The sequence below is a fragment of the Camelina sativa genome, chromosome 6 (genome assembly GCF_000633955.1).
Source record: "Camelina sativa cultivar DH55 chromosome 6, Cs, whole genome shotgun sequence".
NCBI classification, from domain to species: Eukaryota; Viridiplantae; Streptophyta; class Magnoliopsida; order Brassicales; family Brassicaceae; genus Camelina; species Camelina sativa.
In genome coordinates this window covers 25,970,869-25,996,532 of record NC_025690.1, presented here as the reverse complement: position 1 = coordinate 25,996,532, position 25,664 = coordinate 25,970,869, and the positions used below count along the sequence as shown (strand labels likewise).

The 25,664-nt window shown below is 35.0% G+C and overlaps 6 protein-coding genes across 6 annotated transcripts; 1 reads left to right on the top strand and 5 right to left on the bottom strand.

Moving 5' to 3' along the window:
• LOC104793710 (DUF724 domain-containing protein 5) lies at positions 154-1,272 on the bottom strand. Its single transcript, XM_019246508.1, is given in 3 exon segments — positions 154-924; positions 1,025-1,109; positions 1,192-1,272. Coding segments are annotated over 2 exon segments (765 nt in total). The 5' UTR covers positions 1,192-1,272; the 3' UTR covers positions 154-244.
• On the bottom strand, positions 1,997-3,179 carry LOC104699491 (DUF724 domain-containing protein 6-like). Its single transcript, XM_019246459.1, has 3 exons — positions 2,727-3,179; positions 2,187-2,612; positions 1,997-2,002 (listed from the first exon to the last, which is right to left on the bottom strand). Exons 1-3 carry the CDS (start codon positions 3,177-3,179, stop codon positions 1,997-1,999), a joined length of 885 nt encoding a protein of 294 aa, XP_019102004.1.
• LOC104793709 (SWR1-complex protein 4) lies at positions 3,440-6,948 on the bottom strand. Its single transcript, XM_010520112.2, has 16 exons — positions 6,627-6,948; positions 6,445-6,531; positions 6,294-6,359; positions 6,137-6,196; positions 5,940-5,996; positions 5,677-5,806; positions 5,448-5,515; positions 5,222-5,314; positions 5,083-5,130; positions 4,788-4,964; positions 4,588-4,698; positions 4,269-4,364; positions 4,096-4,167; positions 3,987-4,023; positions 3,870-3,904; positions 3,440-3,754 (listed from the first exon to the last, which is right to left on the bottom strand). The coding sequence occupies exons 1-16, from the start codon at positions 6,747-6,749 to the stop codon at positions 3,680-3,682; spliced, it is 1,335 nt and encodes a 444-aa protein (XP_010518414.1). The 5' UTR covers positions 6,750-6,948; the 3' UTR covers positions 3,440-3,679.
• Positions 8,769-10,147, bottom strand: LOC104793706 (transcription factor MYB108-like). Its single transcript, XM_010520110.1, has 3 exons — positions 9,908-10,147; positions 9,677-9,806; positions 8,769-9,549 (listed from the first exon to the last, which is right to left on the bottom strand). Exons 1-3 carry the CDS (start codon positions 10,059-10,061, stop codon positions 9,006-9,008), a joined length of 828 nt encoding a protein of 275 aa, XP_010518412.1. The 5' UTR covers positions 10,062-10,147; the 3' UTR covers positions 8,769-9,005.
• On the top strand, positions 17,319-18,971 carry LOC104793705 (galactinol synthase 1). Its single transcript, XM_010520109.1, has 4 exons — positions 17,319-17,779; positions 17,882-18,205; positions 18,292-18,426; positions 18,516-18,971. The coding sequence occupies exons 1-4, from the start codon at positions 17,435-17,437 to the stop codon at positions 18,741-18,743; spliced, it is 1,032 nt and encodes a 343-aa protein (XP_010518411.1). The 5' UTR covers positions 17,319-17,434; the 3' UTR covers positions 18,744-18,971.
• On the bottom strand, positions 19,045-21,099 carry LOC104793703 (ADP-ribosylation factor 1). The gene is made up of 7 exons (XM_010520108.1): positions 20,951-21,099; positions 20,354-20,512; positions 20,186-20,256; positions 19,737-19,856; positions 19,527-19,645; positions 19,355-19,436; positions 19,045-19,261 (listed from the first exon to the last, which is right to left on the bottom strand). The coding sequence occupies exons 2-7, from the start codon at positions 20,499-20,501 to the stop codon at positions 19,256-19,258; spliced, it is 546 nt and encodes a 181-aa protein (XP_010518410.1). The 5' UTR covers positions 20,502-20,512; positions 20,951-21,099; the 3' UTR covers positions 19,045-19,255.

Here is a 25,664-nt window from a genome sequence, read left to right as displayed (position 1 = left end):
CTATTGGGCCTAAATTAACGAGCCCATCGTATTGTGATCGTCTACTTGTCGTATTATCTTACGGTTAAAACAAAATACGATTCAGTTGTCTTTTAATGACATTTTTAATATCAGACATTTCTAACAGTATGATTTAATCTTTGCCACGTCAGCTTCTCCCTGACTCAAAAACAAGTTTTGAGACTGATCTTTTGATATTCCTCCTCCTCCTACGCCATTACGCTTTTTTGCTTATTAACCTAACTTACCAGGGAGCCGACAGAAGTGTCTCAAACTCAAACCCCACATCTTCAAGCTCTACACTAAGATCTCTTGCTCGTGACTCAATCTGACTTATCTTATCGTAGGTTGCATCCTTCTGTTTTCTCAGTGCTGCTTCTTGCATCTGCAGCTCCAGAATCTTGTTTTTCACCTCAAGTATCTTGCGTTCCATCTCACCACACTCTTGTTCAGCCTTGCGCTTTTCGCTAGTTTCATCTACTACCATCTCTTTGTTGTACCTTTCTAGTTCCTTAGAAATATTTACTTGTCTATCTTTGAGAGCTAATAGCTTATTGATCCGTGATAAAGGCGCTGTAACTGTGAATCCATGCTTCTCTAGCTCGGTAAAGGAGTCTTTCAGGCTATTTAGTTGGCTTATGGGAACGTCCGTTTCCAGATCTTTTACTTTCTCTAATACCCCAGAAAATGTCACCATCATACCTAAAGCAAACCCTTCACGGAAATCTTCTTTAGTCTCAACCAATGGGCTGAAATGAGGACTTTGGGGTACTCCTTTGAAGACCTCCATTGATTCTTATGTCTTCCAAACCGGTGACTTCTTCACAAATGGCAAACCCACTGTTGCATCCTTTGCTTTGTTATTCTCATCCTCATCAGCAGCAAAATTCTTCACCACATTGGGGGTTCGATCAGAGGGCAGCACTGCACAGATCAACGCATGCCCAAAGTAGTCAGAAAAGGAATGAAATTGCTTTCGCATAGTTAAACTTACGACTTTTATAATGAAAGAGTTGAGACATACCACTCTCGCTGAGGTCTGAACTATGCTCTAGTTCTCTTCTTTTCCTCTTACGACTGTTATCTTCACTATTATGCTCATCCGGCATCTGTGCATAAAAGTGTTAAAACACGAAGAATAGCACTCACAGAGATAAAATAAAGATCATGACAATTATGTTTTAACAATACCTTCTCCCGAGTTGATTCATTTCCATTCCTCAGTGGCTCAAGTGTCTTTTCGTTGGATGTCTTTAATTGAGTATTTTCCTGTTCAACTGGTGGTTAGAAAACAGAGAAATATCAGATCCGTTTCATGACGCAAAAATAAACAAGGATTAAGGGAATCCACTTGGGGATATGACTAGAGTATAACCATCTAATAGATCATCAGCCATCTCATTTCCCGATCCCTGAGCTAACAGCGGTTCCTTTGTTTGCACATTTCTAGTTTCCAAAGCCACTGAGTTGTTTCTTTTGCAGTCTGAAGGAGTTTCTTTCTCGAGTGGTCCCTGTAAAATCCAAAAAAAGAACCTTCATCTCACATATAGATACAGTGATGAGGGCTAAGATAATAAGCCACCATCTAACACACTACCAAGAAATTTAGAATGATAATGTAGATGGAAGTCTTAAATTCTACCTCCTCACGTGTTTCATCGTTTCCCAAGCCATCCTGATCCCTCATTGGCTGAAGTGTCTTGTTGGGAAAGGTCTTTCTTTGAGTTTCAGCGTCTGTATATTTCAACGGTGTTGAAATTATAACCGGGGACGAGGTTACAGGTGAAACAGATTCATCAGCTGGGAAACAAAGACAAGATCAATTTTCATGATCTAGAACAATGACAAGTGAATCAATTAGATATTGGAAATAAAGACAGTTACCTAGTGATGGAGAAGTATTACCATTCATCACTGAATCACCCATATTATTGTCTGAACCTTGAGTTAATGGTGATTTCCTTGTCTGCAACATCAAATAAATGGAGTTAAAGAATCACAACTGGAAGATAAACACAAAGACTCCCAATGAAAACCACCATGAAAAATGCAGAGCAAGATTATGCTGAAAAATTCTAAAGCAAAATTGCAGCCTTCAGTTTTGAAAGAGTTTTGTATTGGTTAGTACAGATTAGTCACTGGCAACAATCTAGTATTAACTGAAACCAGTGGAAAACATTAAATACCTTCCAAACCCCATCTTCCCACTCCATTGGAGGCCTTAGATCCGAGTGATTGAATCTCAACTGCTTATTTGTATCCTCGAAACTCACCATATACGATTTCTGAGAGACAAATCGATTCACTATCCCTTTACGCCACCTCAAACCACGAAACGCCTCAACACAGTCCAACAACTTATACTCTTCAACCAAAAACAGAGGCTGTTTTGGCCTAACACTTTGTGAATCAACAGTTTCGTTGGATGTTTCCTTACTACCCTCCCAGCTCAAAGGCTTATTGCAAAACTTGACAATATATTTCTTCGTCTCATCATCCTCTTCAATCTCTTTGATGATCATTGCAGGAACCCAAACAATTTCCATCTCATCAGTCTTGGAACTCACTTCCACCATTGTTCCAGGGCTAAACATAGATTCCTCAGCCAAAAGCTAACATTTTTATTATAAAAAAAAAAAGGCAAGTCAGTCATTAAGCTTTCACAACCAACTCATGCTATAATTTGCAGGAAAGCAACAAAATTTGAGAGTCCCACATTCGATTACCTGTGACTTTGGCCTAACCCACCATTTCTTGTAGAACCATTTAAGATGAGGCCTCAAATCCTTTCTCTCGAAGAGAATGATATCAGGCGGTGAATCGAAGAACACCAAACAACAACTCTCGCTGTTATCATCCTTCAACTCTTTGATAACAAACCCAGTCCACCACCCATCTTTGTGGTAAGCGTCGACGACGCAGCCTTGCTTGATACTGATGCGAGCTTGCAAATGTCGTGGGGGAAGAGGTCGAAGCAAGACATGTAGGGAGAGTTGGATAAGAGGAGTCGCGAAATCATCCTTGAGCAAGCGTACACTGTGTTCTATGAAACCAGATTTCGATTTCGTTGCCTCGATAATGGCTTTGTACCAAACGGCTTTAAAGCCATTCTCTTCATAGCAGACTTCGACTTCACGACCTTCCCTTATATCTAGCCTTTGATCCATAGACACCCTCATTGCTTACTGAAAAATCCAACCTTTTCTTCTTCTTCCTCTAAAAAACCCCAAATACCCTAGCGATGACGACCAAGAAGATAGAAGAAGAACCCTTCTAATTAAAAAATATATATATTTCTTTTTGTTTTTGGCGCTTAAATAAATTTTATAAAAATGATAAATTAGAAATATCTTTAGAATATTTTGCTGCTTTGAAATCCTCATTATGTTCTCACTAGAGACTCAATTAACGTTGTTATAAGATCAGATTAACGATAAGGTAACAAAAGTTTTGATATAATAATTCATTAGCTTCAGTTTTTTTCTCTACATGATGATCGTACTGTGTAAATGAGTTGTAGAACCGTTGTCTTCAAAGTGTTCGAGACTCAAAAAAGAGACTTGGAATCACCAATTGAAAGATTCAACAACTCAAAACAGTCCACAGTGTCTGAAATCACCGGGAAAAAAGGGGACACATAAATACACATGAAAACTGCAAGTCAGTAAGTAGAGAGATTTTAGAGATCAGAGGCTTTCATCTTTCTCGGACGCTTATGAGCTGGTGAAGGAGTATCTGCTTGTCTTCCAGGACCCTGTAGGATTCACAAACATCTTTTAGTTGATATTTAAATTCATATATAGATGCAAGGGACTTTCAGAGGAATTAATCTATGAAGAAAAAGAAAAGCAGACTCAGATCTGCACCACCTTGCGCTTTTGTTCTTTCTTGATTGGTCTTTCAGCTGAAACCCACACACAAAATGAACTTAGAAGTTGTTAAATTAGTGGATACAATGCTGAAACCAAGAAAATAAGGAATTGTACCTCCAAAACTGAATGGGTCAGATGCGAACACACGATCCTGATCAAATATAGAGGATTAGAGAGATCAATACGAATATGAAACTGTTGATAAACATAGTTTGGTGCTCACTTTTGGAGTGTCTGGCATTGCAGCAAATGACCCTTCACGATGTGATGAACCTTCTGATTCCTTGTACTGCAGCTGAAATTATGACCAGACGATGTTTGGCAGGAAGTTAAAATAAACAAAATAGCTGTATATTTGTGAATCTATGTGAGATTGACTTGTATCATATGGTCTACCTGCTTCTGAAGATTCAGTAGTGTTAATATTTCTTTTCGTAACTCAAGATGCTCATCACATACAGTTTTCGTAGGAACCTTTGGCTTTAAATTAACCTGTAAACAGAAAACTCTATATACTCAAGAGTCCATTTAACAAATCTTAAAAGTAGCTAATACCCTAACCAAAATCCCCACAAATTTGTAGTAGAACACATTCAAAGCTAGCTTAGGGGTGGCCTTTATAGCATTACGTCTCATTCATCAATCAATGAGGAAAGATAAGCAAATGATTTAAGACAAATAAAATAGTGAAACAGAACAAGAAGCAAAGACAAACCCCGAGATCTTGCAGAGTCTGCTCAACACGCTTGATCGTTCGAAGACCAACAGCCGAGCTTGCAGCTTGGACCATTTGTTCAAGTCCATAGGTTCTCAAGTATACATGAAGCTAAAAAATGTAACAAAATCACCAAAAAGAATCAGATAAACTGGATAACCAAGTGGAAAAGGGAAAGAGACGAAGAGAGAGACACTCACCATACGCAGGGAAGCAAGGGTAGAGGCATAATCTGCCATAGTTAGTGTTGATGGAGCCACAGCAGTAGCAGGAAGCTGAGAATTGGATGATGGAGATACACTACTCCCTGGAACTACCCCATCAGCTTTATCAAGACCGGCGTTCTCATTTGCAGATACAACAGGCTCTTCTGCACGCTGGACAGCCAGAAAGACGGATAGTTTAAGAAACAAGATGATAAAGATTTAGTATATTTCATATTTTAGGGTATCTTCAATCATGGTAAGCATATTTCATCAACTGTCTTTTACTTACACGTGCTGCCAATCGCATCTCTGTGATTCTTTTAGCCTCAGCAAGAATCTGCATTTGTGGGAGAAGGATTAGAGATAACAAAGAACTAATTATATTTATTCGGCTGCACGTTACATTTAAAATTGAATAGAAAACAAACCTCAGCATCTTTCTTCTCCTGATGTCTACTCTGGGATAGGACCATGGACAATGCCCGCTTGCGCTCTCTATCGCGTGTAATATCATAAGGCTCCTGTTTATGCCAACACATTAGATAACAGCAATTAGAGAAATGTTCTCTCCCGATACGGATAGATTGCCAAAAATAAAAATATATGACATAAGAGTTCATAGTTTGCTATGAAGAGATGTAAGAGGAAGTTGACCTTTATCAGAGGATGGTTTGCAACATCTGCTGGAGACTGAGCTCTAGCACGCAGCAGGGCCCGGTTTACTACAAAAGAAAGCACGTAAGAGAATTCTCAGTCCCTGGTGCAACACGAAATAGAAACAGAAACAGAAACAGAACCAGAGAGATCAAAGATGAATACAAATGAAAGGACAAGGTATAAGTGAACGGATAATGGTCTGAAAACAGATAAGAGTCCATCATACCGCTGTAGTAACGATCCTTCAACTCCTCCACAGTCCGTGATACCGGAAATCGATCAGCTATTACAACAAAGCGGAGATCAAAATTATGACAGAATTCAAAAAACTGATCAGTCTCTTCCTTGGTCCACACCTGCAAGTTGGAGCACAATTAACCAAGTCGACATAATCCAAAACAAGCATCTACAAAATCTATGCAGGACATGTCTTAACTTCATACATAATAGAATGAAAACAGAAAAAATCTTCCTTGAGCAGACACTTACAGGATCCGTTAAATGATTCTCGTACTCCTCGTCTGTGTAATTTAAAATATCAACTGACTGCATTCACGCAAAGATACAAACAAATTGAGTGAGATTTAAAAAAAAAAAAAAACGTAGTCAGAAGAAGCAGAAACTTAGAGAAGAAAGTAAAAGTAACTCAACGAGTTAAACAGACAATCATGAAAGCAGTATAATACCTTGTTATATTTGGCAAAGTTATAGTCACCTGTTGGTGGAACATTATTCACCACTCTAACCTGTGAAGATATATACATTCCCAAATGCATGGCATTAGAAAGAACGAAATGCTTAAAACTCTTTCTAATAATGGCGTTCCAAAGACAAAGAACTTACCCAATGGTAAAGCTGCAAATCATCTTTCCTAGCAGAACTGGTGAAGGGAAGCCATTGCCAAGAAACCTGTGAGATAATACTAACTCAAAACTCAAAACAATATAATAAATCGTAAAGCCCTTTAATTTTATTTCAAAAAGCAGCACCGGACCTTCTCATCAGCAGGGGGACGGCGTTTTAGCTGGGTAACATCAATTGAAGGCATAAGAGGAGCAACGCCACCCGTAAGCGCGTAAACCTGCAAAATCAACAACGAACGATGATGAATTGATTCCAAAAGCTAACAAAGTACAAATCGATTACAAAGGATTGTTTCGGTTAGTTCGAATCCACCTCGCGAGAAATGCCATCGGGCTTTCTATGGGACTCTTTCTGGGGTCGAGATTTCTTCTCCTGAGTTAAAGACAGTGGAGTCTTCGGCAACCCGAGGATGTCCTTTGCGTCTGTACCACCCATTGTAATTAGGGTTCCGAAATCAACGGGTAGCTATCATTCGATCCAGGAGCGCAAAGACCTTCGATTCGATCAGGATTCGGGATCTACTTCGATTTTAGGAGTTAGGGTTTCGAACACTTGACTAATTTCAACGAGAACAAGAAGATTGGGAATTGGGGATTTTTTGAGCGCGAACGAATGCTTAAACCTTCGGATTCACTTAGCGAGTTCTGATGACTAAACCCAAGAGTCACTAAACGGTTCCGTTCAATTGTGTCTTGACCTTGCGTTAATCATTTAATATGGGCCGAAGCTATTGGCCCAATTTATTATTTATTTAATAAACGACTCATTTATTATTTAGGAAATTAACAACAAAATGTAGTGATATTCTTTTAAGAATTTTTGCCTTTGAAGAATTACGAAAGCGAACCAATTTATATGAAAGCATAAATTGATGAGAGGGGGAATAAAAAATTAGTTGTACAGATAAGAAATATAAATATGTGTTAGAGAAGAAGTAGTGGTGTATTTTCAACCATAATCAATCAAAAAAGTTACTTGCTAGTGCTACGATACGATTACTCCATATTTTGCATATGGTTGATCCATATATACTCCATAGTTTTATACTAGTTCGATTACTCCATATTTTGCATATGGTTGATCCATAATACTCCATAGTTTTATACTAGTTCTTGAAGATAACATATCATAAATTAATACCTCGTATTATACTAGTACAACCATAGTTTTCGAATATAATTTTATTATAAAAAAATACTTAAAACAAAATATATTAGTTTACTAAAAAGGTACTAAATCTGTTTTGTTCTATATACTTAAAAAAAACATTGCTGTCAAAAGGAAATCTAGAAGGTTGTCCAACTATCATTGACCGATCGGAATATTTTCTTAAATTCCTCTCATCTCATTCTTATCTCATTGTTTCTTGCTGAAGATGAACTTGCTTGTTTCTTGATCTTTCACTTCAAAACTACAAGTGTATATTTGCCACACACAAAAAAACGATAAGTCGTAAAACACCATAAACACCCTTACTTTTCTGCTGAAAACATCATATTTGCCTATTTGGCACTGCCTCAAAGGGTGATTTTGTAAATTAATAATACTTACCAAAATTAGATTTCCTCTCGATGTGTCTTCCTCCTTGCCCTGTCGTGTGTATCAAATATTTAACAATGGTTGTTAAGACTATATCACACACTGACAAAAACACTCAAACGCACACACACACACACATATAAATATATATGCTTATGTTATAACATAGTTAAAGCATCATATACAACGTCGGACGCATGGCGTCCATAGTGATGTTCTTTAGAGCACTGATGAGTTGCCGTCTTACTCCGAAAGACGAACCGGAGACTACGGTGGAGGCTTTGTCGTCGACTGTGAGAATTTTGGAGGTTGATGTATCGCATCCCGGCGATAATCACGAGTTTATGATGGCACCTAGGCGTGGGATCAAATATATGGATGAAGGGTTTTACTTGTTGATATGAATTTAAGACGCGAATATCTAAATAACGTGAGTTCTTTTGCATAAGTTTATGTTTCAATTGTTATTTCGAGTCCACCATGCATATTTCACGTGTGGTGTATGAAATTTTAGCCAATTTGGTTTATGTTTCAAATATATTCATAAGTTTTCTGTCACCTATATGAACATAAAGTACGTTTTAATTATACGTTTTGACAAGTTAAACCAGACAAGATGGGTTGCTATGACAAGATTGATTTTATGAAGATATATAAGAAAAAAAGATTGATTTTATGAAGGTTGATTTGAAAAAAGTGTAGATGGTCTATGATCCCTGCGGGCATGTGATAATTAGTGTACGATATGGTTAACGGTACCGTCAAATAACAAAGTTATATACTTGGATGAGCGTTATCTAGCTCTCCCATTGTATGAATCGGATCAAACCAAATATAACGTTAGTTCTTTTAAAAACAAATTCAACTGAGTCTACTACTCTTTCTTTTCTTTTTAACTATTTTTTTCCACTATAATAACATCAAATAAAATTAAGAACTTTAATTCACATATATCACAAATCTTAGTATCCTCGCGTGATGATCAGATCTTTAATATCATCGGGGTAAAAAAGCATATAATAATTAAGTCAAGATTCGTATACCAAGGACGTATCTACTAAAATGGCATCACGCACGAATGAATAGTTGTAACACCCAAACGTGACGCAATTGAATTCCTCGTTAACGTATCGTGTGATCGTATAATTTTCCTTAATTATACGAATACGATGTCGTTTCGTGGCAGAACTGGTCCTGCAAGAACCATAAACTCTCGTCATTGGTCCACATGTTGTTCCCACCAACACAGCCCCAATCGTTGAACTCCCCGAAACCCGTTTGACCCACCGGGTCATATCCCGACCCGTTCACCGCCCCGCCTTGAACGTCCGATAACGTCTCTGCCGGCGAATTCGAAGACGTCGCTGATATCTCCGTAGCCGGCAAGAATTGCTGCTGATTATGATGATGAGGGTTGAATTGAACGTAACCCGGTTCGCCCGGACTCGGTACGTCAATAGGTTGACCTGGGTCGGCGATCATCATTGACTCCACTTGCTCACACGTGGCGGATGATGATTGGGCGTTGATCCTTTCCACTAATCTCGGCATCCAAACGTTTCGCATAGTCTCTTTGAAAAGATTGCTATTAACATCGCATCTTAGGTGTTTGGCTTGCTTTTGCACTCGAGTTCTCCAATAATTCTTTATTTCATTATCTGTTCTTCCCGGTAAATACTGTGCTATCTTCGACCATCTTTTTATTTCAAATTCCAAGGAAATATATATTAGTAACATAATTATGATACTTAACTAGTAACATACACACATATTTGGGATATATATAATATATATAAAGTGAGTGTATATATATATATACGTACCTATTGCCCCATAGAGAATGGAGTTTGAGGATCATAAATTGTTCTTCGAGAGTGATGTTGCCTCTTCTAACATCTGGACGTAAGTAGTTAAGCCATCTTAATCTGCAACTCTTACCAGTTCTCTTAAGCCCTGCGTACATAAATATGTGTATATGTATAAGTTTATCTATATATATAGGCTTCTGTAAGTAAGTACTGTATATGTTTTATATAGAGGCTGATGATACATACCAGAAGAACGAGCGATGTGGTTCCAACGAGCATCACCATGGACAGACACGAAGTTGACTAGGATTGCATCTTCTTTCTCGGTCCATGGACCTTTACGTACATCAGAATCATCTTCATGAGTTGGAGAGTTTGAGTTACGCTCGTAGTCTTCCATTTCTTTTAATGAAAAGAAAAAGAGATTGAGAGAAAAGAGAGGAGATGGTGTGAATGGTTTTGTGGATTAGATTTGAAGTGTGATTAAGCAATGTGCGAATTTTTATATATATAGTAAAGGAGCACGAGAAAATATATTTTTTTTTATAAAAAAGGATATTTTGAAAATAAGTAGAAAAAGGTTGAAGAGTGACTGGAACACGGCATAAGTGTAATAATGTTCAATTATTTGTTTATTCTGTTTCTAAAGTGGAATTTTGCAACTATTCTAAAAATATTAATTAACTCTCCATATGGTCAATTGTTTGTGTAATTTAAAATACTTAGGTTTGACCCTTTGACTTGTTCAGATGTATAGTAACACGCACTCTTGCTTTAGATCCTTCTTTAGTAAGTGTTTTATATTTTATAAAGTTTCTATATTTTACCACACAGTATCGCAGACATAAGTTGTTGTATTTTTGTTATAGTCCTTTGTTCAAAATTATTCTGATTACAATGGGCGAAATGGATTTTTATTTATTAATCACTTATCCTAGTGCGATCACGATTTGTTTTTCGTCGTTTTCTTGAAACTAGCAACATTGAGAAGCTACTCGGTAAGCATAAATATTACTAAGAAAAACTAGTTTCCGAGGGGTGTATGTATCTTTAAGTATATATAAGATCAAATCTTAATTTCCAAATCTGAATGCAGCTAAATAACATAGGACTATTGACATTTAAAGCAAAGTCAGATGAGAATGGAGTTAGGCGAGTTTAGGGACTTTGCTTTTGAAATTTTCGCACATTTTGTTTTCGATTGAAGAGTATAGTCAAAGAGACGTCTTTCCTCTGTCTATCACTATGACTTCTATGTATATTATCTACTAAAAAATACTCTCTCCGTTTCAAAATGTAAGATGTTTTAGCCAAAGCACGCATAATAAAAAATATTTACTTTTAAAAAATTTAACCAATCAGAAACAAGAATGCATAAAATAAATAATAAAAAAAATATAAAAATAGTCTAAATGTTATCTCAAAAATTGAAAACATCTTATATTATGAAACAAACAAAAACCTCTAAAATATCATATATTATAAAACAGAGGAACTACCACACTTTTATGTGTGTTCTTTTCAACAAAATTTTATCGTACGTGGGAATTATTATTGAAATAATATTAAAGTTATTAATAATTAAATAATACCCTTATAGTGGTAATCGTAAAAAACAATACTTGCATTTTTCCATTTATTTTGTGTGAGAACTCACGAGGAAGTAGAGAGAGACCGTATAGTATTAAAATAATACACTCGTAGTTTCAATATAAAACCTTCTTCTATTATTTATACATATTCTGAAATTTCAATTAATGACTACATATTCTGAAACGTATATACTCTATACATATTGCACATTTTACTGATGCAATTTCGTTTCTGAAGCACCGTTCTATGGTCGTTTACTAAAATGTGCAACTAAAATATCATCGATTAGCAAAATCAAATCATTATATTTTTAGTTAAGACATGCAAGATCCACATGTACTAAAGTAAGTAAACCAAAGACATATACAAAAGTAACAAAACAAACATATATAGATTATATAGGATTACATAAGCATAATAACAAAAAGGATTATAGCACAAATATAATCTGATGCGTACGTGTGAGAGAGATCCACTCTGTTGAAAAGGAGGGTCGAAATTTGTTATCGAACAAAACTATATATACTAAAGTAGAAAGAGTTTAAGTAATGCAAGTAAACACAAGATTATTGTTACACAACGACACATAAACAGTAGCCTCCATAGTTCTAGGGGAAAGCAACACTCCCGATTAAGTGTATGTACCTGATAACCGAATCAGATCTCGATGTCTTTATGAGACACTTGTCTGCTTCTACCTTTCAACTCAGGACAAATATACACACAAGCGATGACGTGTCGACTTGATTCGATTATAGGTTAGATTTGGGTTGTACCACCAGTATCTTAGACTTTTTAGCTATGAAGAAAACATATGTTTTTTTTTCTAACTCCCGATTCAGTGAATTGTTACATCGATTGGATATGCGATCTAGACGACAGCCAATATAAGCTAATCTCAAGAAAATTAACCTTTTCTATTGACATGTGAAAAAAGACCGGTCTTTTGTGTCAATTATATTTATTTATTAGTTGAAAGAATATTGCTGAAATCAAACTTAAGTCCTGTTTGACGAGACAACAACAAAAAAAAAAAGAATCCAGTTTGACGAGAGTAAAAAAAAAAAACAAGGTTTGATGCCAAAACGTGTTTATAGATTTCACAGTACTACTGGTTTTTGACAGGTTATTTGCTAAAACGAAAACTACGACACGTTTGGAAACCTTGAAATCAACAAAAGAAATATTACTTCTTGAAGATTGCAATCAAATGGTTCTGTCTTTGTATTATGATCGTTTCACCGTTCAATTTTAATTTGGTTTAGTAAACTAAACTAATACTAATAAAAAGGAAAGCACAAGAGAAAAAAAGGTAAATAATCAACAAAAAGATGAGAAATCAAACATAAAAAGACGTTTACGATCTATCAAAATCAGAAGAAGTACCAAAAGTAGAACCCACAATCTTTTTAACTTACACGCTCAAAACTATGTCATATTCATACGCAAAGCCTCTTTCTCTTTTGTCATCTGGTAATGTCTAATTCCTCTTTGATGCGACATAACACATAAGCCTCCAACAAATAAATATATTTCTATTAGGTCAATCACAAAATCTAAGAAGACTCTCAAAAGGAAAGATGGCTAATGGAATGTTATATTTTATTTATCTCTTATTGATGGATCCGTTTTTAGGTTATGGAGTCGTGTTACATCTCCTTTAATTTTTTTTTTTTAAATACATCTCCTTTAATTTAAAAGATGAAAACACTTTTCTTTTCTTTTTTGGATCCCCTTTTTTTTCTGTTTATCTAGTATGTGTGCATAACATTAATTGTTACAAATATTTCATTGTGCATGGCGTAAAAACGATGACGTATAGATGATGACGCAGAGGAGAATCCTCTAATAAGAGTTCGAACTTTAAACTTTAAAGCATGTGGTGGCATGAGACCATAGAACATCCATGTTTTAGCATCTATCATTCTTTCCCTCGTCAACGCACCTATAACGACGTATATCTGTATACATAAAAGTAATTAATGTGTTCTAATACTTGGGATAGTCCATTTCCTGGTTGAGGTCCAATGTATCAACTAGTCTTTAATAAATCATGTGATAGATTATTCCCCTGTAAAGAAACATCACATAATCAAATCTGAAATTCAAGAGAACTCCATGTTAATATAATTTTTTTCAAATGATTTAGAAGAAACCAGCAGTGTTGAGTTTCAAACTTCCAAATGTTAACACATGTATACATTTTTGTTTGTAATGATTAGAAAAATGCATTTTCAATCTTTGATAGTATAGCTTGGTAATTTTATATCCAGTAGATTAATTACACTTACTCCTTTTTTCAATCCGCCAACAATTGCTATAGTTGTAAGAAAGTGAAATGGTTATAGTTTTTTTTTTCTTTCCAAAATGGCCGTTATTGTATTTTAAATTAGTAAAAAAAATTTGGCAAAACGTTTCTTAAAATTTTGCTGAGGTTATTAGATTGATCATATATACCAGTGATGTAAAAATAATTTTTTTTCCATAACAGATAAATAAGAAATACTTATAAAAGGAATTGTACCTGTAGGAAGTCTACTACAAATGCAAATCATACTATGAAACGGTTAGTAAAAAGTCTACCATTAACCGTAGAAAGGTGAAATGTTAAATTCGAAGTACTTTTGTTATGCAATATGCATGTTGCCTAAACTCGGACACTATGTGTTTGACTTTGATTGGTCGGAATGTGATCTCTCAGAAGAAGCAATTTCAAAGCAGTGTGAAGAAAATTTGAAAAAGAGAGTAAACTGTATGCAAATACAATAATGGAAACATATGAATAAATATTAGGGAGCCCAAATTAAAGATGACCGGCGATGATTAAGGTAATATAAGTCAAAGCTCAACACAACCGACACTTTTGGCAGGAAATTCGAAAACATCGTAAGAGATCCACTTTCATAATTATTCTCTTCTGTTCTTTTAATTTTGTCAAATTTTGCAACACAAAAACACGTTTTTGAGTCAACGTCAACATCAGGCAGGATTCAACAGTGTGTTATACGGTGTTAAGAACACAAAGTATGGGTTTAAGTCTCTAGACTACACTAAATGCCGATTAAATTTGTTCAAAAAAACAAAAAAAAATGCCGATTAAATATCGTTGGCGAGAAGCGAGATGCAAGTTTTTGTGTAGCAAATGCTCGAATCTGGTTTAAACCAAAAAAAAAAAAAATGCTTGAATCTGCTTCTTGGCATCTATAAGAACAAAAAAAAAGTAAAAGAAAAAAATTATATAATGAGAGAGTTCGTACTTTTAATACTTTGGCTTGAGTTGTAGATTTGTACCTTTCTGGCATTTGGTGAATCCAGCTGAGAATATCCCAAGAATGACCCAAGCAGACTCCAGTAAACAAAACGTAATAAGGCTCCAATCTTATAACTGAGAATATCCCAAGAATGACCCAAGCAGCTGCCTAGCCTAAAGAAAGAGTTACATAAAGAACGTCATACAAAATTTTCACACTTTGGTGACACATGAAACTGAAACATATCAATACTCACATTGACGTACAATTTCTACCAGAATAACCATGAATTCAAACGAGCCAATAACTGCAACAAGAACCGAAAAATTAGACAATACTGTTGGTCAAGTGATTCAAATTTCAATACACCATCACCAATTTCATTCCACCATTTAAGACAGAGACTACATAGATACGACGACTAATGTTCGTTTTTTGGGCTTTTGTAGGCCAACTTTTGTAAACTATGAGCCCAATCCGAGAGAGTGGTAAACTAAAACTTAACAACAACAACAAAAAAATGTAATGAAATAAGTTCTTTGTAGATTTAGAAAATATGTTAATTTGTTTCAAATTATGTCTTCGCTTGAGGAACTGTTTCTGCTTCTTTATGATGAGATGTGTGTACTCTCTTTTNATGCTAATACGAAAGTTAATTAACGAAAAAAAAAAAAAAAAAATACAAAGACGAATGTATAAAGAACAATACTTGGGTTCTCTTTTAGAGCATCTCCAATGGTCCTCTATTTTTTTCTCTATATAAAAGATCTTCTATAATAGAGATGAATTTTACTCCAATTATCCTCTATTTTCACCTCTAAAATAGAGATTACTATTTTTTCTTCTATTTATAGAGGAACTCTATTTTTTCTTACAAACGGTTCCTCTATAAATAGAGGAACTCTATTATAGAGGTGAGAATAGAGGTGGGTTGGAGTAAAACTCACCTCTATTATAAAGATCTCCATTATAGAGGAAAAAATAGGAAAAATCATTGGAGATGGTCTTAGGGGTGAACCTCTTCATTCACCCTCTTATAAAATAAATAAATAAAATCTGTATATATTATTATAAAATTAAAAACTTAAACCACTTTTTATAAAACCCAAACCGACATATAATTTCGTTCTACTTGTAAAATCTATACCCTAACCATCTCATTTGTGAATCCAAACCGACATATAATTTCGTTCCACTTGTAAAATCTAAACCCTAACACTCTCATATGTGAACCCAAACCGATATATTATTTTATTGTAAAATCTAAACCCTAACATCTCATCTGTGAACCCAAACCGACATATAATTTTGTTCTACTTGTAAAATCTACACCCTAACCATCTCATTTGTGAACCCAAACCGACATATAATTTCGTACTAATTGTAAAATCTAAACCCTAACTACCTCATTTGTAAACTCAAACCGACATAATTTCGTTTTAATTATAAAATCTAAACCCTAACCACTTCATTTGTAAACTCAAACCGACATATAATTTTGTTCTAATTTTAAAAATCTAAATCAAACCAATATTTAACTTTTCTTAATTAAAAGTACACAGAATTTGTTTCCTAATTTTGTTTTGCTTTTTAATTTAATTTTGATTTATTTTTTAAATAAAATATTAGATGGAAGATTCTGATTGACTCGATAAACAAAAAGGTTTACCTATAGGGATGAACTTAAGTATTTTTTATGTATAAATCATACTATATGAATAAAAGACCAGAGTTTAGTTTTATTCTATAAGGGACAAAGTAAGAAAATTCTATTTCACGAGAGACGACAATTCTTCTACCGACGACACCTGAGAAGAATCAAGAACGTGAGACTACGGGAAAGAGAAAGCGATTCGATGGAACCCACGAGAGAGTGTTCACTAGGCACCACGGAATTGGTTTTTATTATATGGCCCATTAAGAGACGAATGGCCCCAAATGAGCTGGCGCGAGTCTCTCACGGCTCCTCTTCACCCAGATAAAAAAAAGTAAACAGTAAACACGGTCGTTCTCACAAGAAACCTCCATTTTCCACGTGCTTAATTTACCTCTTTACATTTAAATAGTAATTGTTTTTTTTTCCTATTTCTTTGTGATGTATTATTATTACACAATAAAATAATGGGCAATTAAGCACATGGATAAACAAGTTCTTTTAGGTTCAATTTCAAAAAATATATATACTATAAGTTAGGGAGAGGTTAAAATTAGTTGGGTCAGATAACAATATATATATAAAGAAAAATAGAAAAAAAATATCAGCAGCCTAAAGAGTAATAGGAACTAAAAAATGTCAATGTGTTTTTCTTTTTAGTTGTTGTGAAAACAATCTGAAAATTCTGTTATACAATACAAGTGTGCATTTACAAATTTTTATTTTATGGTATACTTCTAGTATCTTGTAATATCACTAACGTATGTTATGTATGTCACCTATAAGTTATGACTTATTTTGACGAAAGGGAAAAAAAAAATTACATATCAAAATTTTATCTTTTCATTTAATTAATGATCAGATTACTCTCTTAATTCAGTGTTATATTTCAACAAAAAAAATGTTTAATTGGCCTAATTGCTAATGCATGATTAAAAATTTGAAATAAAAATAGAGGAGTACGAACGTCTACAATGCGCGTCGTAGCAGACAATAACACAAAACGGTAGGCCGTAGCTGCTTCTAGCGTTTTCCTTTTACCGCATTAACCGTTCCAGAACTTTCACCAAACGCCAATCACCACCGTCTGATCTCCTATTTACAGGTGTACGTTCCAGATTTCATGATCGTAACCGATCCAAGCGCCTATATTAATCCAGTTTAGCCCACCACCTGAAATCCTCATTAGTCTATCAGTAAACACAAAAGCACACAACTAAACAAACTCTAAATCACATCCCTAGCTCTCCGCGCAGCAGATCACGTGTCTCTCACATGGCTCCGGAACTTACTCAAACCCCCGCTGCTAAATCCACCGTGACGATAGCAAAACCGTCTCCGATGATCCAGGGTAGCGATCGAGCTTACGTGACGTTTCTAGCTGGTAACGGTGATTATGTCAAAGGAGTCGTTGGTTTAGCCAAGGGGTTGAGAAAAGTCAAATCGGCGTATTCGCTCGTTGTTGCTATATTACCTGACGTTCCGGAGGAGCACCGTCGTATCCTGGTGGAACAAGGCTGCATTGTCCGTGAAATCGAACCCGTTTACCCACCCGAGAACCAAACTCAGTTTGCCATGGCTTATTACGTCATCAACTACTCTAAACTCCGTATCTGGAAGGTACGTCTAATACGCCGTCGTTTCTTTCCCTTTTTGTTTGTTAATAGCAATACGACATCGTTTTGGTGTGGTTAATGCTCTCTTTTTTTGTGTTATGCGCAGTTTGTGGACTATAGTAAAATGATATATTTAGATGGAGACATTCAAGTTTACGAGAACATCGATCACTTGTTCGATCTTCCTGATGGATACTTCTACGCCGTGATGGATTGTTTCTGCGAGAAGACATGGAGCCACACGCCGCAATACAAGATCGGATATTGCCAACAGTGCCCGGAGAAAGTCCAGTGGCCAAAGGCAGAGCTTGGAGAGCCACCGGATCTTTACTTCAACGCAGGGATGTTCTTGTTCGAGCCTAAACTCGAGACTTACGAGAACCTACTAGAAACTCTTAAAATCACTCCTCCGACTCCTTTCGCTGAACAGGTAAGGGAGAAAGATTAATTTAGACTAGCCTTCCTCGGTTATGTTCTGTTTTCATCTTTTTCTAAGTTGTGGATTTGATTGCGCAGGATTTTCTGAACATGTACTTCAAGAAAATCTACAAGCCGATTCCTTTAGTGTACAATCTCGTCCTTGCCATGTTATGGCGTCACCCGGAAAATGTAGAGCTTGATAAAGTCAAGGTGGTGCACTACTGTGCAGCGGTAAGTTATATCTGTACTTGGTTTTGTTTTCTTCAAAACAATCAATTTCCTTCTGTGTTCTGAAATTTTTTGTTTGTTTGTTTTAACAGGGTTCGAAGCCGTGGAGATACACAGGGAAGGAAGCGAACATGAACAGAGAAGACATCAAAATGTTAGTGAACAAATGGTGGGACATTTACAACGATGATTCCTTGAATTACAAGAAACCTGTAGCCGTTGTCGACACAGAGGCCGATCTGGTGAATTTGAAGCCGTTTATCACCGCTCTTACTGAGGCTGGACGCGTCAACTACGTGACCGCACCGTCCGCTGCTTGAATGTCATCAGGAGTTAAAATTGTCTGTAAATTAGGCAGTTTTGTTTCCGGCCTTCATGTGTCCGGTGGACAACCACACATGCCGTCTCTGGTTTCAACTGCTTTGGACATTGTCGTGTGATTTGATTGCCTTTTTCTTATTTGTCTATAACGTGTGTATCATCAATTTTCACGTGTATCTTCGAATCTCAAGCTTGAATAAAATATTCCAAAAAACAGCCCAACTTCACTTCTAAGATATGAACTTTTACAGAAATTTACAGTTCAATTTTTGCTTTGAAAGTAATACTGATGCAAAGATAAGATAAAACTGATATACTCACTTCGGGAAGAAGAGGCGAAAAAGTAAGGAGTTATTAAAGGGGAAATACAAAAGTGTGAAATGATCTGAGTTTGAGATAAGAGACGAAGAAGAAGAATATAATAATAAATCTTTTAGTACTAGCGAAACAGACCCCTTCTTTGATTTAGAAACCAAACAAGCAAAAAAGAGGAATCTGGCTAATCTCCCTTCTATGCCTGCGAATCATACATACATTTAAGGAGTGTCAGATTCGGATTATAAACCAAAATTGAAGTTGTTAAAAGAGAGTAGTAGCTGGTAGTTGATACCTTGTTTGCGATGTTGTTGGAGAGCCAGTCAAGTCCCTCATAGAGACCTTCTCCTGAGGTGGCACATGTGCTCTGAATGTACCTGTCATTACAATGATCACATGAGCTCACATGTCACGAGTGATAACAGACTGTGGATCGAGAAAAGCTAGTTTATGTGTTTCTAACTCACCAGTGTCGTTGGCGGAGGGAGTGAAGCCCAAGCTTGTCGGTTATCTCAGCAGCGTTCATCGCGTTGGGAAGATCTTGCTTGTTAGCAAAAACAAGAAGAACGGCATCCCTCAATTCATCCTACCAGGAAAACATTACAAAGTCAAAAAACCATATGATCTGAGGCCATCATACAAAAAAACATAGATGCGCAAGTGTTGAGTGAGAATACCTCATTCAGCATCCTGTGAAGCTCATCCCTAGCTTCAACAACACGGTCACGATCATTACTGTCCACAACAAAGATGAGTCCCTGTGTGTTCTGGAAGTAATGTCTCCATAATGGACGGATCTGCATGAGCACAAAGAAGGAGGTTATTAATTTTTTAAGAGCCCAATCAATTCTACATGCAGAACTCAAATGAGACAGCATAGTCCACAAAGAAAAAGGTGCTAATCTACGAATGTAAGCAAGAAAAAGACATCTCTTTGAGGATCAATCAAAGGATATTTAAAATTCCAGCTTAATTGATTTTGCTTATAAATTGTAGAGTGCAGGTATAGAAACATAATACCAACACTGAACCTAATAAGCAAACCATTTTTTAACAGATGACATCATAATTGGATGATCGACCACAAACAATGCTTGCATGATAAAACAAGAGGAACGATTGATACCTTGTCTTGACCCCCGACATCCCACACGGTAAAGCTGATGTTCTTGTATTCAACAGTCTCAACGTTGAACCCTAAAAACAAAAAGAGGAAAAAGTCAGCTACTCATACAAAACAAGTGAAACATTCAACAACAAACAAATCAGGTATATAAAGTAACTAACAACTCACCAATGGTAGGAATAGTGGTGACGATCTCTCCAAGTTTGAGCTTGTACAAGATGGTCGTCTTACCAGCAGCATCGAGACCAACCATCAGAATACGCATCTCTTTCTTCGCAAAGAGCCTGCTGAACAACTTTCCAAAGGACAAACCCATTTTTTCCAAGCCTGTTCACATAAGCAGATTCAAAATTCTCAATTTCTCAATTCTAAATCCAGAAAAATAACACCATTGCGGACCTACATACAAAGACGTATCGAATCTCATTCTTATTCCCTCGTTTCTGGGGATCGAATCAAGATCTAAGATCTACAACTCCGGAGAATCATCAACTACTAGAGACTAGCCTGATCTAAGGGAAAAAGGAATCGACTAACATCAATTTGAATTTCCACGACGCAAGAGATACAGATCCAGCTTTAGAAACTAGCGAATCACAAGAAAACACATCCACTCATAATAGAAAACGGAAGAAACACAACGGATCTGGAGATGACGAGCCGTAAACTACACACGGATCGGATCGCGGGAAAGGGAATTCGAACAGAGGCATAATCAGTAAACGGAGAGAGATAGAGAACGAATCGGCGGAATAAAAAACTTACCGGAATACAGCAAACGCCGCACGAGATCTAAGCTCTCTCCTTAACGCCGATATGGTCGTCCTAAGAAATGTCCTTCGAACGTTTCACGATGGATTTTATTTTTTTCTTTTTCCTTATGAGACACAAAAAAATCTCTACTTAAATAAACCAAAGTGAGCGTTAAAAATACGTCGAATATATGTTTTTTTTTTAAATTAAAATACTTAATTTTGGACCCTCCTCCTCCATTTATCCTCGTTATGGGCCAACACAATTCAGCCCATTAATTAATCGATATAAGTTTTATATCTTCTTAGGTAGAGTCGTAGAGATAGCCTTATTGGGCTTTACAACCAAATCGTGTTTAATTAATCTTCATCCAAAACGACGTCGCAAGAAGTATTCGTCTGGTTTTAGTAGACCGGGTATAACTTAACCAACAACATCGGGTTTGCTGTCACGAGAGCTTTTTCATTAGGATGAATCATAACCATTCATTGTTCTCAAATTGGTCGGTCCTTGTGTCTGAATCAATTGCGTGCACAAAAGTTATTTTAATTAATGGTAATGATTTGCGCGTTTATTTGGATTTATCGAAGTCAAACTTATGAAACATTATAATTACAATTTTGAGGCTCCTTCCCAATAAAAAAAAAAAACAATTTTGAGGCTCCAAAGTTTCCTCTTTTTTTTTTTTTTTTTCTTTTTGAAAATTCGATAACTTCATATGCTTTTTAAATAGAATGAAACAATAAGTTTTTTTGGTGATAAGTAAAAATTATATTAGACGTTTAAGATGAGGTATGAAAAAAAAGAAGTGAGACATGATAATGAAAAGACCCTACCACAAGCATTATAAAATATTTGTAGACATTGGAAGTCTAGCCTTCATGCATCATCCATGTTTCATACTTTATTGTATAAGTGGACGACAACACAATATATTTCATACGCCCAATTTTTTCTGAGTTTAACTTGAGAATCAAATCGAATACTCTCGATGTTTTTTTTTTTTTATGTTCTTCTTAATAATGTAAGAAGATTTCAGATTTTTATATTCTGATGATAACGGTTAGGGGTTTTAGCAACACAAAATATACGCAATTTAATTACAATGTTTTTGTTTTTACATAAGCTTCAAATTGGCTTTTGTATGCAGTCTTTCTTTCTACATGGAAACAAACAATAATTATAACATATCCATATATATATATTGGATATATATATATAATATATATATATATATATCAAATAATGTTAAAATTTTCGGATATCAAATAATGTTAAAATTCCTTATATCCGTAATGCATTGTTCGGAGAGAGATTCAGACGCGTTAACAAACAACGCACAAACGTTAAGGAGACGTCGTTTCAAAGTAGGCTAATCAAATTGCTTTGTTTCTTCTTTTTCTTTTTGCATATATATTTCAAGTTTCAACGTTTAGTTTGTAGAACTATATTGGTCAAAACTCAAAAGTCGCGCATGACATCTTGCTAATATACACAGATGAACACGAGTGATGATGAACCTCGCTCGACGCTTGTTGTGTACTTGTGTAGCTGTTCGTTTCGTGTACTTGTATTACTGTATACGTGGTAAGATATATATAGTCGTGCATGTACTTGAGATATATCTAAAACTTATATATATATATATATATATATATATATGATTCTGAGTTTCGATATATTTAGAACGTTTGACTTGAATAATATACATGGTCTAATAACTATAATGAATAATGCAGGATTTGGTCTTGAAACGAGATTTTCTATATATATATATATATAAACTATTGTTTGATAAAATGTTAATCCAAAATAAAAAATGTGATATAAAACTTGAAATTACATATACAGGTCACAGGATGAGTAAAATATATCAACTGTTAATTGAATTTAAATTAGAACCCATAATACATGTTAAACACTTCAACAGTATCGACTCTAACAATAATGTGGTGACAGAAAAAGGTCGTATAACAATGTGAAGTGTTGTTGAAGTGAAGGGTGTCAAATGGGAAAAAAAACTGAGAAATTATGAGGAAAAGGGCCTACCACTTTAAGAGATGTTTTTATTTTATTTTTGTTATTATGGGAATAAATCATATTTATAAACAAAAAACAGAAGTGGAGGTTCGGCCTTTTATGGACCCATGATCTGTTTCGGCTTTATACACAGTTGGTTTTTGTCTTTTCTCACTTCAATTTGTTTTGCTTAAAGAGTTAGTGTTTTTCTCCATCAATTGTCTCGAAGTAATATAAACGAAATTGTAAATTGACTGTGCGTGGACGTAAGTGGATGCGTATATTTTGTGTATATATGCAATTTTCCCCCGTAACTTATTGACCGATTTGGTGATTGATAAAACATGCAAGAACCTCGTATTGATGGAAAGTGAAAACGAAGATCATCTGCCTATTTCGTATCAAAGAGGTAACGAAACTTACGTGTGTATTCGGCACCGGTAGCCAAATATAGTCAAACATGCTTATTTGGAAAAGAAAATAAAAAGAAAGTACAATATCAAAACAAATGAGTGATGGTGTTTAATTGCAAGATTTTGAATGGGGAAATTATTCACGTAGTTTTTTTTTTTTTTAGGTTAAAGATTTATTGACTATGGTGAAAAGGATTCATGAACGTTTACGATATAGAGATTAGGTTTTACATCTGTTTCACCATATAACATAACGTAAAAGATAAACTAGTAATAGTCCTTAATATATTAAAGGGAGGATTTATATTATTAAAACTTTCGTAAAGGATCTAGTTATGTTGTGTGCATGCTATGACGCGATAAGGCATTAGAGAGACCCGATTAAATTCATTGACGCAAGGAGATTTTCATAGATACAGTTGGCTTTTTCAACACTTTTAATATCTATCGTTTTCGAAAGTTTATATTGATCCTACCGATTTTCTCTATGAAGAAAATAAATTAAAAGCTTATTTTAATCAGATGCATGTGTGGATAATATTTGAGAGAGAATCTTATATTTTCTGTTAGCAAATCAAACTTCTTTACCATCTTGAGAAGCTTGTATATGCTGTTATATACGAAATTGAATTTGGATGATGACTCGATAATGACACCAACACACACCAAAAATGTCGTCCTTTCTTGTTGTGAGCTTTGATTTAATATCGAAACAGAAGATGAATAGAGTGAAACGAATATAAAAAGCACGTAAATGACTAATGATCAGTTACGATGTGACACATTACTTATTTTTTAATGTACAAAATAATCGACTCAGCGAAACAACTACACGAACTGTATAGTTTTTAAATTGCTTAATAATACTTTTGTTATCGTTTGAACTCTTTTCAAATAAACAAGGTATGGACCCATGCGGAAAGGTCCCAATACAAAGTATATGCTTTTGGAGAAAAAAAATTGTAGAGAAATTATGCGTCATTTGAAATTTGGCAGGCCGTCGTATTATTAGTTCTTCGGTTACACGATAATGTAAACAAATCCATATCATCACATTAATGTAACTATTTATATATATATATATATATATTAAAACTAGCCAATGACTTACCTTGATTTTTTTGCTCTACAAAGTAGACATGAAAAGAATGAGATATATTATGAGACATCTCCTAAGCATTACAAAAATGGTGATCACTACAGAAAATATTAAACAATTGCACTCGAATAAAAAAGATATATAGTCGTGGAAGTTGTTAGTTCGTGAAATAAGGCTCTCTAGTGTATTGTGGTTGTGAGATTGCGTCGAGTTGTCTATAGCACATGGGTCAGACCTCTCTTTCCCAATTATATATTACGTATTTTGTCATATATGTGTAAGCACATGCACGTACATCACACAAGTGCATGCATATATCATATCAATATATCATCACATATATATAATATATACTTTTCCCCTCAAACGTCTGTATTATCTAACTAACACACGTACGTAACACATCCGTAGAACAATTTCAACCTCTACTAAATACACTTTTTCTGGGACCAATCCAAAATTATCCGTACGCCCAACAAATATATCAAAAACATATACCAGCAAGCAAGACTCATTTATATCATAAAGTTAAGATAAATGGAAGAGACTGTGGGACATGCATTCCTTACGTATACTATATATAGTTTTTATCTTTATTTATTTAATTGGCCTTTACAGATTTAATTACTCTTAAGTCTCTTATGGGTCATGTTTAAAGGAGCCAAATTAAGCTATGCGTGCGAAACCGCAGCCAAACATTTGAAAGACAACTTTTAAACGTATCTGAATCCAAATCCTAACAAATAATAATATTAATTTTAATATTTGTGAAAGTTAACATAGTGAAAAAAGTTAAATTAGTTTTTAAATGAATTGGGATGGGATAGTTAGGTCAAGTTTGCTCCATAGTTCTTTAGATTCTTCTGTGTGTTTGGTTGACGTCTAACTAATGCCACATCACTGCATGGTGATTATATCCCAAATATTTATGTACATAATATCAGCAGCATCTACGATTTTATTGCAACTAATTAAAAAATGTCTTCTCATATATTTTTTTTTCTGCCTATTGTATCAAAATTTTGGCATAAAATCTATATTTCGAATCATAACTTTAGTTAACAAAGATATGTATAAAACGATTGTTTTTAGAGAGGCAAAAACAAATACATGAAAAATCATCTCACAGCATAAATTCAGTGGACAGATTATTTTTTTTTATTTTTTTTTATTTTATTTTTTTTCAGTGGACAGA